General features: G+C 41.2%; 1 protein-coding gene across 2 annotated transcripts in view; it reads left to right on the top strand.

Moving 5' to 3' along the window:
• LOC105473678 (ras homolog family member J) overlaps positions 1-14,840 on the top strand; it is a 103,773-nt gene that overhangs the window by 83,309 nt on the left and 5,624 nt on the right. For both annotated transcript variants that reach the window (XM_011727593.2, XM_011727594.2), the window contains exons 3-4: positions 7,516-7,680; positions 9,631-9,726. In XM_011727593.2, the coding sequence (XP_011725895.1) occupies positions 7,516-7,680; positions 9,631-9,726 (261 nt within the window). The remainder of the gene's footprint in view (positions 1-7,515; positions 7,681-9,630; positions 9,727-14,840) is intronic.

Below are 14,840 nucleotides of genomic sequence, written 5' to 3'. Positions count from 1 at the left end.
CCTCTCGGGCAAGACTCCAGGATGGGCATATCTCAGAGACAACACCTGTGAAAATGGCAGTGAGCAGCGCTGCCGGGGAGGCATGGCCGTCTCCTGGTGTCAGCAGCCACGTGCAGCCTGGCCAGGCGCCTGGTTCTGTGGAAGGGTGAACCACCAGGTTCCCCACAGAACCAGGAACCATCTGCATGTGGGCAAGCACAGAATGGTGTCTGTCACTGAGAAACCACAGCCCAAAGTAGCTCAGCCGTCACCAGTGACCACAGAAGTAGAGAAGCAAGGAAGGCCATCAACCGAGCCCCTCACTCACCCAGGTCTATGTGTCACACATCTTCCCCAGATCCTGATTTCTGAAGTCCCGCTTTCCCCCAAGGGCTGAGGAAGCACACAACCAGGCAAGGAAGCAAGCGCAGCTAGGGTTTACGAATGGCAAACCGGGCTCCACTTGGAAGGAGGGGAGCCTTCCCCTTTGCTATTGGCTGATCCAAGGGGGCCATCTGGAGCACCGGATCTGGCAGCAACCCTCTATGGAAAGTTTGCCTAAAACCTCAGAACAAATGTTTTCCCTCAATGAGCAACTCCAACTTTCTTGCTCACGTGTATCTTCATGTGGGACTTTCAGGAGTAGGCAATTTGGGAGATTAGGGAGAAGTTTGCCCACATAACAGGTGCTTAGTAAAAGTAACCTTAGGACACAATCTTACTTCTCCCCAGATTATGAAAAAGAGAGCTGCAGGAACGTTGAGAGTTGCAGCTGGAGTTTTCAAACATTTGGGTCTTACTACTACTCAGTTCAGAAAAAGTTAATTTCTGAATCAGCCCTGGCATCCAATAAGGGTAGGGAAATGCTTCCAGGACCAGCAGCTGTTGTTGATATGGGATGGAGGATGGACTCTTTTACTGGATCGTTAAAGTACGTACTATGTTCAAGACAATGTTCTAAGTGGCCTACAAATATTAACGTATTTTATTCTCATAACAACTCATAAGGCCAGCACTATTAGCCTCATTCTGCAGATAAGGAAAGTGAGGCATGGAGAACTTACCCAAGATCACACCATAGTCACAAAGCCGGAGAATTTCTACCCACCACCGATACTCTTAAGCACCATGCTATGTACCCACCCTATACACGATGCCCATGTCTTTCAAATTCAGCCTGATTTATGGGCGAATATGAAAATGAGACTTGTACCAAAAAATCTGGGATAAACGTCACTAAACCCAAGACTTGGAAGCAGAATTCTATTTCCAATTTAATGTGGGTATGGGGGGTGGGAGGAGCTCAGTGCAACTCTCTTTGCTGCTCAAAGTGTGGCCCCTGGACCCAGTAGCACTAGCATCACCTGGAAACTTGTTAGAAATGCACATTCTTGGGCTCCATTCCAGTCCTGCTACTGAATAAGAATTTGCACTTTAGCCTGGGCAACATAGCGAGACCCTATCTCTACAAATTTTTTAATTACCCAGGCGTGGTGTGCATACCTGTAGTCCCAGCTACTTGGGAGGCTGAGGAGAGAGGATCACTTGAGCCCAGGAGTTCAAGACTCCAGTGAACTTATGATCAGTGCACTACAGTGTGGGCAGAAAGCGAGACCCAATCTCAAAAACAAAAAAGAAAAAAAAACACAAAATTACATTTTAACAAGGTCCACAGGTGATGCAAATGTATGTGGATTCTAAGAAGTGCTGTCTACAAAATGATTTCACTTACCTGCATCATGATGCAGCCTATAATATTTAGGACCCAGGTGTTTGGCACATCTGATGCTAACACTTTCTCTGAACTGTTCATGTTTAATAATCACCCATAGTCACCCCAGAGCACCGGATCTGCCTTCAAACTGAACATGTTCTTGCCATCAGGGTGAAGTTGGGCTAAAAGCACTCAAAGGCCTACTTTGCCCCAAATACTTCCCTGCACTCCCCAATCCTAGCCTGTTTGTCTACTTTACCCCCAAAGCTCCATTTGAGCCTCTCTTTTAGATTAAAACCGTGTCTCCTCACGAAGCAAACAAGCACCTGTCTTCCATTCTGAATTTCAACATTAGAAAGGGCCTCAAATACCAACCAAACCACTTATCCACTTCTCATAGCCCCTAACATCATCTCCACATGTTACCATCGAACCCAGGGCCAAAGCATGCTCCCTTGTGAAAAAACATTAAGTTACCAGCTGGCACAAATTCAACTCCCCCAGCCCCCAGGGAACGCTTTCTTTTATTAATCCTGACCCCCCTGCCATATTTTATAGCTGCAGCCCAGGGTTAGCCCCCAATAGCCCAGGTGTGAGCCTTTTTTTTTTTTTTTTTTTTTTTTTTTTTTTTTTTTTTTTTGAGACAGAGTCTCGCTCTGTGGCCCAGGCTGGAGTGCAGGGGCGCGATCTCGGCTCACTGCAAGTTCCACCTCCCGGGTTCACGCCATTCTCCTGCCTCAGCCTTCCGAGTAGCTGGGACTACAGGTGCCCGCCGCCACTCCCGGCTAGTTTTTTGTACTTTTAGTAGACACGGGGTTTCACCTTGTTAGCCAGAATGGTGTCGATCTCCTGTCCTCGTGATCCGCCCGTCTCAGCCTCCCAAAGTGCTGGGATTACAGGCCCGGCTGAGCCTTCTTTAAAACTATTTTTGCCCGGTTGTCCTGGTTAAATTACTCCATCTGTCTAGACCTTGTTTCTTAAACCATAATACTGGCTCAGGGGAGAGGGAAGAACAGGAACCTGTGGTTCTGAAACTTGAGCTGCATCAGAATCACCTGGAGGGTTTGTTCTAGCACTGACGGTGCAGCCTCTCCCCCAGCGCCCCAGCCGCGGCAGGCTGCGTGGCACCTGGGAATGTGTAGTTCTAACAAGCTCCCAGGTGACGCCAATGTTGCTGGACTGAACAGCATAGTTTGGAAACCACTGCATTAGCTAATCTTTAAGGCCTTTTGGAATGGTATTTTCCCAATTCACTCAGATAAATATTCTACATCATTCCATTTTAAGATTAGCCAGCAGAGTAAGAGAACCTTAACTTGTCTTATTTCCACATAAGTCGACTTATTTCATGTATTTTCATTTTCTTTCCCCAATTGAATTGCCAATTCTTACTCCCCCCGTACATAGTTCATACAGCATCCTTAACAGTGCTATGCATTCAGTAGGCACGAAATTTTTTAAATGGCATGATACAGCAGGACTAAGGTTTCCACAGAAGAGATCCAGAGTACAGAGCACAGTGAGCCCAGTGACTGACACTATCAGAAACGACTCAGCTGGAGGGCCAGAGGGTAAATGATCAGAAACAGACTTCTCTCACCTGCCCCACCTACAGTCAACCCAGCAACCCGTGGTCTTCCAGCTTTTCCATAATGTGAATAGAAATCCTGATAGCCACTGGGTTAAAAAAGCAGACAAACATACTCCTTTCCGACTATGCACAACAGTTATTTGTTCCTACCTAATCTAGTTGTGACATTTCTCCTCATGGCGTTTTGCTTTGGTTTTTGGCTTTGAGGTTTTAAATATACAGTGTTGCTGCCATCCAGTGGTAATCTGAAGCAGATGCAGGCCATCAAATAGATGATACAACCTGTGGTCAAACGCTTTGATTGCTGGGTAACATATGAGTCAACATTCCTAGACAAGTGAGTTAAGAAAATGCTTAATCTGTCACTTAAAATTCTGAGCGGCAGAAAACAGTGTGGTTACAATTGAGAGCCAGAGCTGGATTGGGGCTAAATACCCCATCCTGGTATTTATGAACTCTGTAACATTGGCCCATCATGGAACTTCTCTAAACCTTAACTTCCTCTTCTATGAAATGTGAATGTTGATGGTACCATCCTTCCAGTTCCATCAGGAGGATGCAATGAGAACGTACGTAAGAGTTTGAAACAATGTCTGACCTTTAGTAATAAGCCCTCGGGCGCATCCTCCGTTAATGGTGGAGATGATAGTGAAGTACAGCCATGTTCTCTACTCCAGGCCCACCCCAAACCAATTAAGTCAGAACTCCCAGATACGCAGGCCCACTCTCCAGAGATTCTAATTTAGCTGGTTCCTGAGTAGAAAAGGGGGTGGGGCAGGGAGTTGATTAGCAGAGCATCAGGATGGTTTAAAGGCTCCCCAGGTGATTGTAATGAAAGTCACTGCAGTAAATGGCCCGCAGAAATGCCATGTGTTCATCTGCAGGTCACTGTAGAGGTCATTTCGTCCAGTCCGTCAATAAGATTTATTGAATATTTGCTGTGAAAAGAGTACATGTAGGGATGAGAAAAAAAATCAACACGGTCCCTACTCCATTTATGACAATCCAGATGGGAGCATGCAGTGGCAGAGGGCAGGTGGTGTGGTGAACAGCTGTAGATTATAGCCTGGGAAGGAGACTTCTTGGCTCATGGGCCATACAGCTGCTCTTTAAGGGAACATTCCAGAGAGAAAAGAGAGAAGTGGGGAGACGACGGGAGAGGAGATTTGTTTTTCAGAGCTAGTTGTGTAAAGAGGAAGGGTAGTGCCAAGAAATTAGCTATCCCTTTCTCCACTGCGTCCCCAGCTACACACACACACACACACACACACACACACACACACGACATAGGCACAACTTGGCTGAGACGCAACCTGGCCTGACTTCCCAGTATGACCAGTGTTTATTCAGCTGTGCACCAAACTCCCAATTATTTGCTTGACTAGAAATGTGGTAAATTAGCCACAATAGTGGGGTTTTGTTGGTTTTGGGTTTATTTTTTAGGATTTTACTTTTCAGCATCCTTGCCATCTTGCTTTGCATTTTGCATTAGGTACCTAAAACCTTTGCTTAAGTTTTAATAGTAGTAGCAGTCGTGGCCACATATACTGAATCCCGTGTTCTGCACACTCTGAGTAGCTAAACAATAGATCAATGCATGCCCACCAACCAGAGTGGACCATACTTAATATTCTAAGGTACTTCCTTTCAATCTCATGTGTATGTACGTGTGCACATGTGTGTACTTTCTTTTCTGGTCTTTTTTAATTTTTTTTATTATACTTTAAGTTCTGGGATACATGTACAGAACGTGCAGGTTTGTTACATAGGTATACACGTGCCATGGTGGTTTGCTGCACCCATCAACCCGTTATCTAATTAATAAATATATTATTAGAGTCAATGGAAAGGTTGATATTAAAAATATATCCAAGATATATTACATTTTTAAAAACACAAGTGGCACAACAATATGAACTATTTAATCAATTTGTTTTTAAACTAAACATGTGTATGTTGTATACACACATAAACATAAAATGGGCCAGGTGTGGTGACTCACGCCTATCATCCTAGCACTTTGGGGGGGCCAAGGTGGGAGGATTGCTTGAGCCCAGGAGTTCAAGACCAGCCTGGGCAACATAGTGAGACCCCATCTCTACAAAAAAATTAAAAATTGGCTGGGTGTGGTGGCATGTGCCTGTAGTCCAAGCTGCTTGGGAGGCTGAAGTGGGAGGATTGCTTGAGCCCGGGAGTCTGAAGCTGCAGTGAGCCATGATCACGCCACTGCACTCCAGCCTGGGCAATAGATTGAGATCCTGTCTCAAAAAATAAAATAAAGTAAAATAAAATGTTTGGAAGGACAATGTTTAAGCAGTAGCCCTCTCTGGGGAGAGGAAAAACTATTAGAGATCATACCTGGGATGAAAACAAGCTTTCACTTCTACTCTATGTACTTCTATAATGTTTGCATTTTTGCAATGAGCATATACATGTTTCATGAGTTTCTGAAATGTTTCATGAAGAGTAGTCATGGCCCTAATAAATGAGTTAATTATTTATTAACTCCTCTCTATGAATACATATATATGATAGGTATGAACATATAAGTTTAGTTGCATATATAGTATACACACATATATAGTGTATACACATCATATATAGTGTGTATACACATACAAATTATGGTATGTATGGACAAATGTCATGTTGTGATATGTGATGTATATATAAATATGGTATGTGTATGCACATTCACACACAAAGTTACTGTTGGCTTATGTGTTACTAAATTCTATAAAAATATAAAAAACTTGCTATTGAAATATCAGGTTTTGCCTTGGAACTTCCTCAAACATGTCACATACAGTAAAAGGTTCTTGCTAACATTTTCCCAAAGTTGAAATGATGCAAAGTTTTACTTTGTATTTATCAACTCCCACTAAAATAGCAAATACATAAATATCTTATGTAACCAGAAACTCTTCCACAGAGCGTATTCTGATCTGAAAAATCTTTAGAAAGAAAATAATTAAGCTAGCATTTTTTTTATTTGGCCTTTAGGTAATCTTTGAAACAAATCCAAAATCCTTAGCTCTAAACCCTCACTCAACATATTTCTTCAAATATTGTGGTGTCAAATTTGGCAATAACTCTTGTTTTGCATGTTAGTTCATTTATTCTAAATTAAATTTGGATACAATTTTTTTTAATTGTGTGAGGAGAGGATTCCTGTTGCCCTGGCAAATAGCTCACTAATTTAAATATAGTATATTCATTACAACACAATTCCAACATGATGGAAGAATTACAATAATCTTTACTGAATGTTACACTTTAAATGGGTGAACTTTGGTTTTTTGTTTTTATTTTGTTTGTTTTTTGAGACAGGATCTTGCTGCGTTGCCCAGGCTGGAGTACAGTGGCATGATCACAGCTCACTGCAGCTTCAAACTCCCAGGCTCAAGCCATCCTCCCATTTCAGCCTCCTGAGTAGCTGGGACTACAAGCATGTGCCACCATGCCCAGCTAATTTTAGTATTTTTTTGTAGAGATAGGGTCTCACTATATTACCCAGGCTGGTCTCAAGCTCAAGGAATCAAGTGATCCTCCTGCCTTGGCCTCCAAAGTGCTGGGATTACAAGCATGAGCCACCTTGCCTGGTCAGGTGAACTTTTGAATACATAGAAACAGAGAGTAGAACTATTGTTACCAGAGGCAAGTAAGGACAGGAAACGGGGAGGTTTTGATCGAGGGTACAAAGCTGCAGTTAGCTAGGGTGAGTAAGTCTACAGCTATAATGTACAGCATGATAACGATAGCTAATGATACTATATTGCATACTGGAAATATGCTAGAAGAGTAGGTTTCTGGTCCTCTTGCCATAAAATATCTTTTTAAAGGTAAGCTGTAAGGAGATGAATATGTTAATTTGTTTCACTATAGCATATATATGTATATCAAACACCATGTTGTACACCTTAAATGTATACAATTTAAAAACAATAAATAAATGGGTGAACTTATGGTATATATCTCAATAAAAATGCTAAAAATATTTTTTAAGTTCATCTTAAGAGGGGCAATGCATAATCTCTGTACGTAACAAAAAGGTATTTTTCTGATTGATGGCTCCTTTAGTTCTAGTAGAGAAAGAACTACCAATTCTAGGGTTGAGGAAGAAACGGGATCCCAGTGCGCTGTAGTGGACTCTTACCTGCAATCTGACCTTGGAACCACATGGGACACACCTTACACGGGCTGTACAAACCCTTGTCTGCTCTTCCCACAGGAGGACTACAACCAGCTGAGGCCACTCTCCTACCCCAACACGGATGTGTTTTTGATCTGCTTCTCTGTCGTAAACCCTGCCTCTTACCACAACGTCCAGGAGGAATGGGTCCCCGAGCTCAAGGACTGCATGCCTCACGTGCCTTATGTCCTCATAGGGACCCAGGTTAAAATGCGGGCGATGGCAGGGTGGGGGGAGCTGCAAAAATGGGAAGGCCCTTTCGGTACCTCGTGAACATCCTATTCTGCCAAACGCTATGGAAGAGTGTCTCAGACATGTCAATCCTATGAACAGAAGCTCTTAAGGTGTGCATGATGATTTAGCCCATAGTGGAAAAGATAATAGAGCTCTTTAATATGGAGCGGAAAGTTTTGATATGGCCTTCAAAAATTAATCTCTCTGATTTTTTTTTTTAATAACCCAAAGTAATGTTAAAAACAGACACCCTTTGCCAGGCTTGAATCAGAGCAATGAGGTGAGGGTGTCAATTGAACACATTATCTAGTATTTTTTATATCTGAAATCCACAGTTGTTTTAAAACCACAAAATAGGTGGAAGTGTCAAGGTGACCACAGCAATCAGAATAGGCATTCTATGACAGGAATTCTTTAATTATACTTCTGGAGAAGGAAGATAAAAATTCACCACTGTCCATTCCTTTTAAACCTCTTGGTCTTCCAGATCTTAGAGAAGAAGTTAAAACACATATACCAGATAAACAAACCTAAGATTGTGAAAGCCTTTACAGTGTTCTGAAAGCTAATACATTTCTGGTTTGAGTTTCCAGTAGTATGCCAATCACATTAAATGTATTAAAGATTGTTACCGTTTATAGTTTTAAATGGATTTTGTTCTTTGGCATTTTAAAATCCAAATTACTATCCCAAAGACATAGGAATGTACTAATACTGAAGGGCTTCACTGTTGTCTATTTCATATGCTATTTCTTTCTATTATTCATTTATGTTCATTTTGAACAAGAGAATTTTTTTAACATAAAGAAAAGAAAAATTTCCTAAAGAAGATATGGACAGGTACACAGTATATGTATTTACTTAGAGAAAGTAGAGGAATACACATCATCGTAAGTCAGAGTAATCATAGTTAACACTTCTGCTCCGAAAGATAACTGTTTGTTTAAATGAAGTCTTTTGCCTTGAATTCTAGATAATAATGTTTGTCCATATTGATGGAACCTGAATCCCTGCTGCCAAATATGTGACAGAATATTCAATCACCTTTCTGTGATTCAAGCTGATTTTATTAGAGATAGGCACAAAATTGAGCAATTCTCTCTCTCTCTCTCACACACACACATACACACACACAGTTAGTAGAGCTGAGTAATGTGCTTATAAAAGGGACCCTAATATACTGGTCTTTAAGACACAAGCCCTTGTGTTCCCATATTCACACCCATTCATGAACACATGGGTTCACATACACAGTGAGGCTTTAAAGCAACCAAAATATTTAATTAAATTATCAAATCTAATCCAGATATATAAATGCTGTCTTCAAAGTTCTACCTTTGAAAAGATTAATGCTTATCTTGAGCAAATCCTTTGAAAATTTCTCTTAGGGACTTGCCTTCCAGAGCTTGCAGAACATTTGTTACAACATCCTCACAAGTAGCAAATCTTCATACCTCCTTTGAGGATGAAGATTTTATTTGGAAAAGCAAAAAAAAAAAAGATGTGTTCAAAGCCAGGAAACAAACTAGTAAATAATGAGTAATATACTTTGGGATCAAATAAGGCCTCACTGTAAGGTCATGAGACTGGTTATCTTGCATGCCCTGTAAGCAGAATCTAGAAATAAATAGAAAATTTTGAAAAAACATCTAAGATAGCAACAGAATCATCCGAGTAAGTCTTCAGCTCGCAGGGTAACTGTTTGAAGGGGAAAACATAAGGAAAGTCTGTTGTGTACATTTACAAAGAAATTGCTTTACTTTTTTAGACATAACATGGGCATGTGAATCTGCTTCCTTAAAGAAAATTTAGCAACTTCAAAGATGTTAACAGGGAAAAAGACTCTATGATGTTACAGTTTAAAATATCTGGCAAGGCCTGAGAAAATAAATAAGTTTATCATGTGTGTTTTCTTGCCAGATTGATCTCCGTGATGACCCAAAAACCTTGGCCCGTTTGCTGTATATGAAAGAGAAACCTCTCACTTATGAGCATGGTGTGAAGCTTGCAAAAGCGGTACAGTCAGATTTGAATTTCATTTTAAATGTATGCTGAGAGAAGAGTGTGTTGTGTGCTTTGGAATGGGTGTGCAACATTGGGTTTTGCTTTAAAATGCAATGTGTTTAGAATCTTCTCTAAGCTTTCTATTCTCCCCCTCTGTTCTAGTCAGGCTGGAAGGAGCCATTTGGTTAGCCTTCTTGTCAGCCAGCATTGTCTGTTTTTCATTCAGAAAGCAATTTGGTGAATTTAAACAGCTGAAGCACTTATCATTTGATTTAGCAACCTCTAGAACATCTACTTGCCATATTTAGTATGAATAAAGGGAGTCGTTAGATATATATCTGTAAATCTCACTGCTTATTATGGATGTAACTCATTTAAATAACCCCATAAGAGGCATTTTGTGATTTTCTTGGGAGAGACTTGGGTTAGCATCTGGCAGGGTTATATTTGTCCAGTATTTCTCACCATATAATGAATAGCCACTTAGAGAGCCTGGATTGTGTCACAAACAGCATCTGGAAGGATAACATATACCAAAAAGTGACTAGTTGGGGATCTAAGTGGCTGTTTGGCAGATAATAGCAACTTGCTCAGAGCTGGAACTGTTTTCAGGGACCTTTCTTCCTTCTTGAGAGCTTAACATGAAGAGTTAGGAAAATGCTTTAGAAAGTATTTGCCAGACACCAAGTCTTTGCCTCCCCCATTATCCCGAGATGTAAGCAAAGCAGCCACTGAAAAACATACGAGAGGATGGAAGTGCTTTATGCAAGAGGAGGCCGATAAATCACACCTCCAGAACTTAAATCGGATTCCTCATCAAGTCATAAATCTATTGACCCAGGTCAGAGGTTTGAAAATTTTCAATCTTACTTTCTAAGTGACTATCCTAGTAAAATGCATACCCCAGGCAGAGTTAGAAGTCACCCTCTACAAGCCAGTCAAGAATATTAACCACAAATTCTTCACTTACAAAACTATGCATTTATCTTATTAAAACTTGTTTGTAGGCCCTAAAACTAAGCATGATACACTCAACTAGAAATGAATTAAATACAATCATGTTTTTACAAGTACACTACATGAGAACATCTCACAAACACCTGATCGAGATACTGAACCCTTCCTACTTCTATGCACAGTAATGTCAGTACTAACTAGCGCCAGCCATTCACGGAGTTCTTAGGATCCTAAGTACTTTATAATCTCTCTCACTTCAGCCTCATGATGACCCTTTTAAGCAGATAGCGTTGGTCTCAGCTTACAGATGAGGAAACAGTCTTAGAAGACAAGCACGTAGCTAATAACGAAGTCAAAAACTTCCAATCCAGCTCTGTGGACATCACCACCCGTGTACCTGACCATTGTGTGAATAACCTCCAACTGTGTATCTTTCCTCGGGTGAAATGGGTTTATGCCTGTAGGTTCTTCTACCTTCTCCTCAAACATTCCACCTCAAATGCTCTCATTAAGATACCTAAATAGCTGGGAGGCTGAGGCAGGAGAATGGCCAGAACCCGGGAGGCGGAGCTTGCAGTGAGCTGAGATCGTGCCACTGCACTCCAGCCTGGGCGACAGAGACAGACTCCGTCTCAAAAAAAAAAAAAAAATACCTAAATAGGTAGCTCCATAAATAAATAATTGTATGTGGTTCCTTTCTACACTTTTTCGCAGTCAGGAGGTCCCCACTGGCCGGCACCAGCTTCTTGCAGGAACTCAATTTCTGTGTTCCTTCATGCCGTCAGCTTTCCTAGCCTCACTTCTGGTTGGGGAAGGTGTTTTTTTCACCCTCTGAAAAGAAGTCGTTCCAAAGCCTCCCATCTCATTTCATCCTTATTTTCGGAACAATGGCTGAGTTCACCATTTATATTGCCTTTTGCTAGTTTCTCCTAGCAACTGCTCTCCGATACAGAGGGAATCACGTTTAGCTTACAAAATCCAATTTAGAAGAAAACCTGGCAAGATTTTAACTTGTCTTATCACAATTCATGTAATTACAGGGATGCTTTAAGTTTCTCTACTCTCTGACTTTTCTGTCAAGTAGTTTCTAATCACAGCTAGCATGTATGGAGTGTTTATAATGTGCTAGGCTTGGTGCCAGGCGCCTTACAGCCTTTGTCTTAATTAATCCTCACAGCAAACCCCTGAGGTGTGTGTATTATTATCTCCACTTTCCTGCAGGAAACTGAGGCTCAGAGAGGTTAAGATCGCCCAGCTAGCAAGTGGCAGAGTGAGGATAGAAAACTGTGCTTTAACCACCCGCTCTTCTGCCTCCCTCCTATATAATCTGAAAAGAAACCTTTAGGTTTGGGGCCTCTTTTTTATATGCTGGAGTCCCTTATTTTCATGTGCAAAGCTCCCCCACAACTTAAAGGCTTTACAAGTTCAGATTTTTCATATCTGATTCTTTCTGTTCAATACTTTTCAATTTCCAAAGCATTTTCCATCTAACATCTCTTTTTGGTCTCAAAGGGTGTTTTATTTTTAAAGGACATTTTTTATATCATACATATTTTCAATTCTTTGTACTCCAAAGTCAACCACATTTACATATTTTGCACTAATTTATCAGAAATATTCATTATTCTTTGACTTCTTTTATCCTCCCTCTTCTTATTACTGTAGTTTTTAATCCTCAGCCTACTTTTCCCAGTCCTTTACAAATTTGTAACTGTCCCTATTGCTGCTAGAATTATTAAATTGATTAAGCGCACCTGATATGTGCCAGGTGCTATGCTGGATGCTACACTTTTTAGCTCTAAGATGAGAGCTCTTTGTGCGTTCTCTTTCCCAGTTCCATCTAATACAGTCTAAACGTGATCTTCTAAGTTCAGACTTCCTAAGGTATTTTTTGATACAGGAATTTGCTATTTTTTCTTTTTTAATCTCTGCATTCTCTTTGCCCTCTCTTGCCACCTTCTTCACCCTGTGCCTTTTGTTGTTGTCACTCTTTAATTTAGCACCTGCTAAGTTTCCCACCGGGCTTTTAACATGCACAGGTGGGATTTAAAGCAGCAAAATTGCTGCAAACATCCTGTCATCAATGTTCAGTCACGTTAATCAACTGGAGTCTTTAATGCCCTCTTCCTGACTGGAAGAGTCACTGCCACCTGCCTTGTGCTGGCCATTTTCCCTTTCTCCCCTGGTCATTGAAAGTCACTTCACCAGTTGGGCACAGTGGCTCACGCCTGTAATCCCAGCACTTTGGGAGGCTGAGGCGGGTGGATCACGAGGTCAGGAGATCGAGACCATCCTACCCAACATGGTGAAACCCCATCTCTACTAAAAATACAAAAATTAGCTGGGCATGGTGGCGCTTGCCTGTAATCGCAGCTACTCGGGAGGCTGAGGGGAGAGAATCACTTGAACATGGCAGGTGGAGGTTGCAGTGAGCCGAGATGGTGCCACTGCACTCCAGCCTGGCAACATAGCAAGACTCTGTCTCAAAAAAAATAAATAAATAAACAAAAAGAAAGTCATTTCACTGCTGGTGTCTGGGTTACAAAGGCCAGAAGAGGAAGGAGACAGGCAAACAAAAGCATGCCACCTGGATAAACGCAGTAACAAACAGCTGGGCAATGTAGCAGGTAGCACAGAAGAGAGAGACTAATACATCCATGGAAGGAGCTTTCAGAGATTTCTTTAACCAGTTAACATCTCACCCAGGTTTGAAGGATGAGGAACAGTTTTTCAGGTGGGCAGAGGGGTCTGGGGAGGGCACAAAATTCCAGACAGGGAGACCAGGACACGCAAAGGCATCCTTTAAAACATAGGGAGCAAAGTTCACCCACAAATGTTTTGATCAGTCCAAACAGATATTTTTAATGCAATTTAGTGGCCAACATTTAACAGTTTGGAAACACATTTCTAGCTTCTAAAAGAAATTCAGAAGTTCGAGCAACTCTAGGCCAGCATTTCCTCATCAACGGAAACTGTTAAACATTCTTTTAGATTAAACATGTACCCTTCAGTCTGCCACAATCCCCACCACTTCCATATTATCCTATACTCAAGTAACACACTTTACATTATCCACCCTTGAATTGGCATCTCTGCATTATAGTCTTCAAAGATCAGCAGCAAATCCATCCAGCCTAGAAATGTTTTTCCTCTTTCACCAATTAGATCATAATGCTAACGTGTTGAGATGGTGGCGTTTCTCTTACAACCTGTTTGGTTCTTTTTGCTTTTCTTGGCTCTCTATTTGCCTTCTCTGTGTGCCTTTGCTAATTCTCAAATGAGGAATAAAGAACTACTCTGCTACTAGCCATTTATTTAGACAGGAGCTTACTTTCTTTATTCCACTAACATCTTCTCTTCTTTTCTCTCCGTTTACAGCAAATGCCTTCCTTTTTCCTCTCTTCTCTCATCACCCTTACTGTATCCATTACAGCTTTGCCCATTTATTCATTAATTTTGCCCTTTCAGCTACAATTTCTTTACATTTGCTAGAGACAGCCCAAAAGAGTAGTTAAGACTTTGGCTCAGGAGGCAGACAAATTCGAATCTCTGCCATTTTCTTAGTTGTGTGGCCATAAGGGAGGTTACTTAGCCTCTCTGGGCATCAGTTTCCTGAGCTGTGAAATGAGGATGGTGACAGACTTTTCCTTGTAAAGTTCTTGTGACAATGAAATTAGCTCATGTACCACAAGGTCCAGCTCAGCAAATTACAGCTGTTGTTAAATCCATGAGCCCTCTCAGATATGTCTACAGCTGGGAAGATCTCTTTGCCTTTATCCCTTCCAGTTACTTTCTATCTTATTCTATAACTTGTCCTGCCCCAACTACAACAGCATGGAAGAAGTACTAGGTTTTGTTTTACTTGATTAGTCATTATGTTTTCTTTTTTATTTCTTGTCAGACCCTTGTATCTTCTGTACATCGTTGATAAATGTCCCTGCTTTTAAGATAATAGGTTTTAGCTATTATAAAACAATTAGAAAAGTGTTTTTTCAGTTTACACCCTCAATCTCTACCTTTTTCTTGAAAATAAGTCATTTGGGTAGAACACACTCCAGATTGCTTGCACGTGTACCTAAACAAGGAGCCTCGAATCCTGAACCCTCCCAGACGGCTTCTAAATACTTGACTGTGTAGGTCATTTTGCTCCAAGGAGCAGATGAAGTCGC

This window comes from Macaca nemestrina, chromosome 7, assembly GCF_043159975.1.
Source record: "Macaca nemestrina isolate mMacNem1 chromosome 7, mMacNem.hap1, whole genome shotgun sequence".
Classification (NCBI taxonomy): Eukaryota; Metazoa; Chordata; class Mammalia; order Primates; family Cercopithecidae; genus Macaca; species Macaca nemestrina.
The sequence above is the reverse complement of the archived record's forward strand: the minus strand, read 5'-3'. Positions and strand labels throughout refer to the sequence as shown.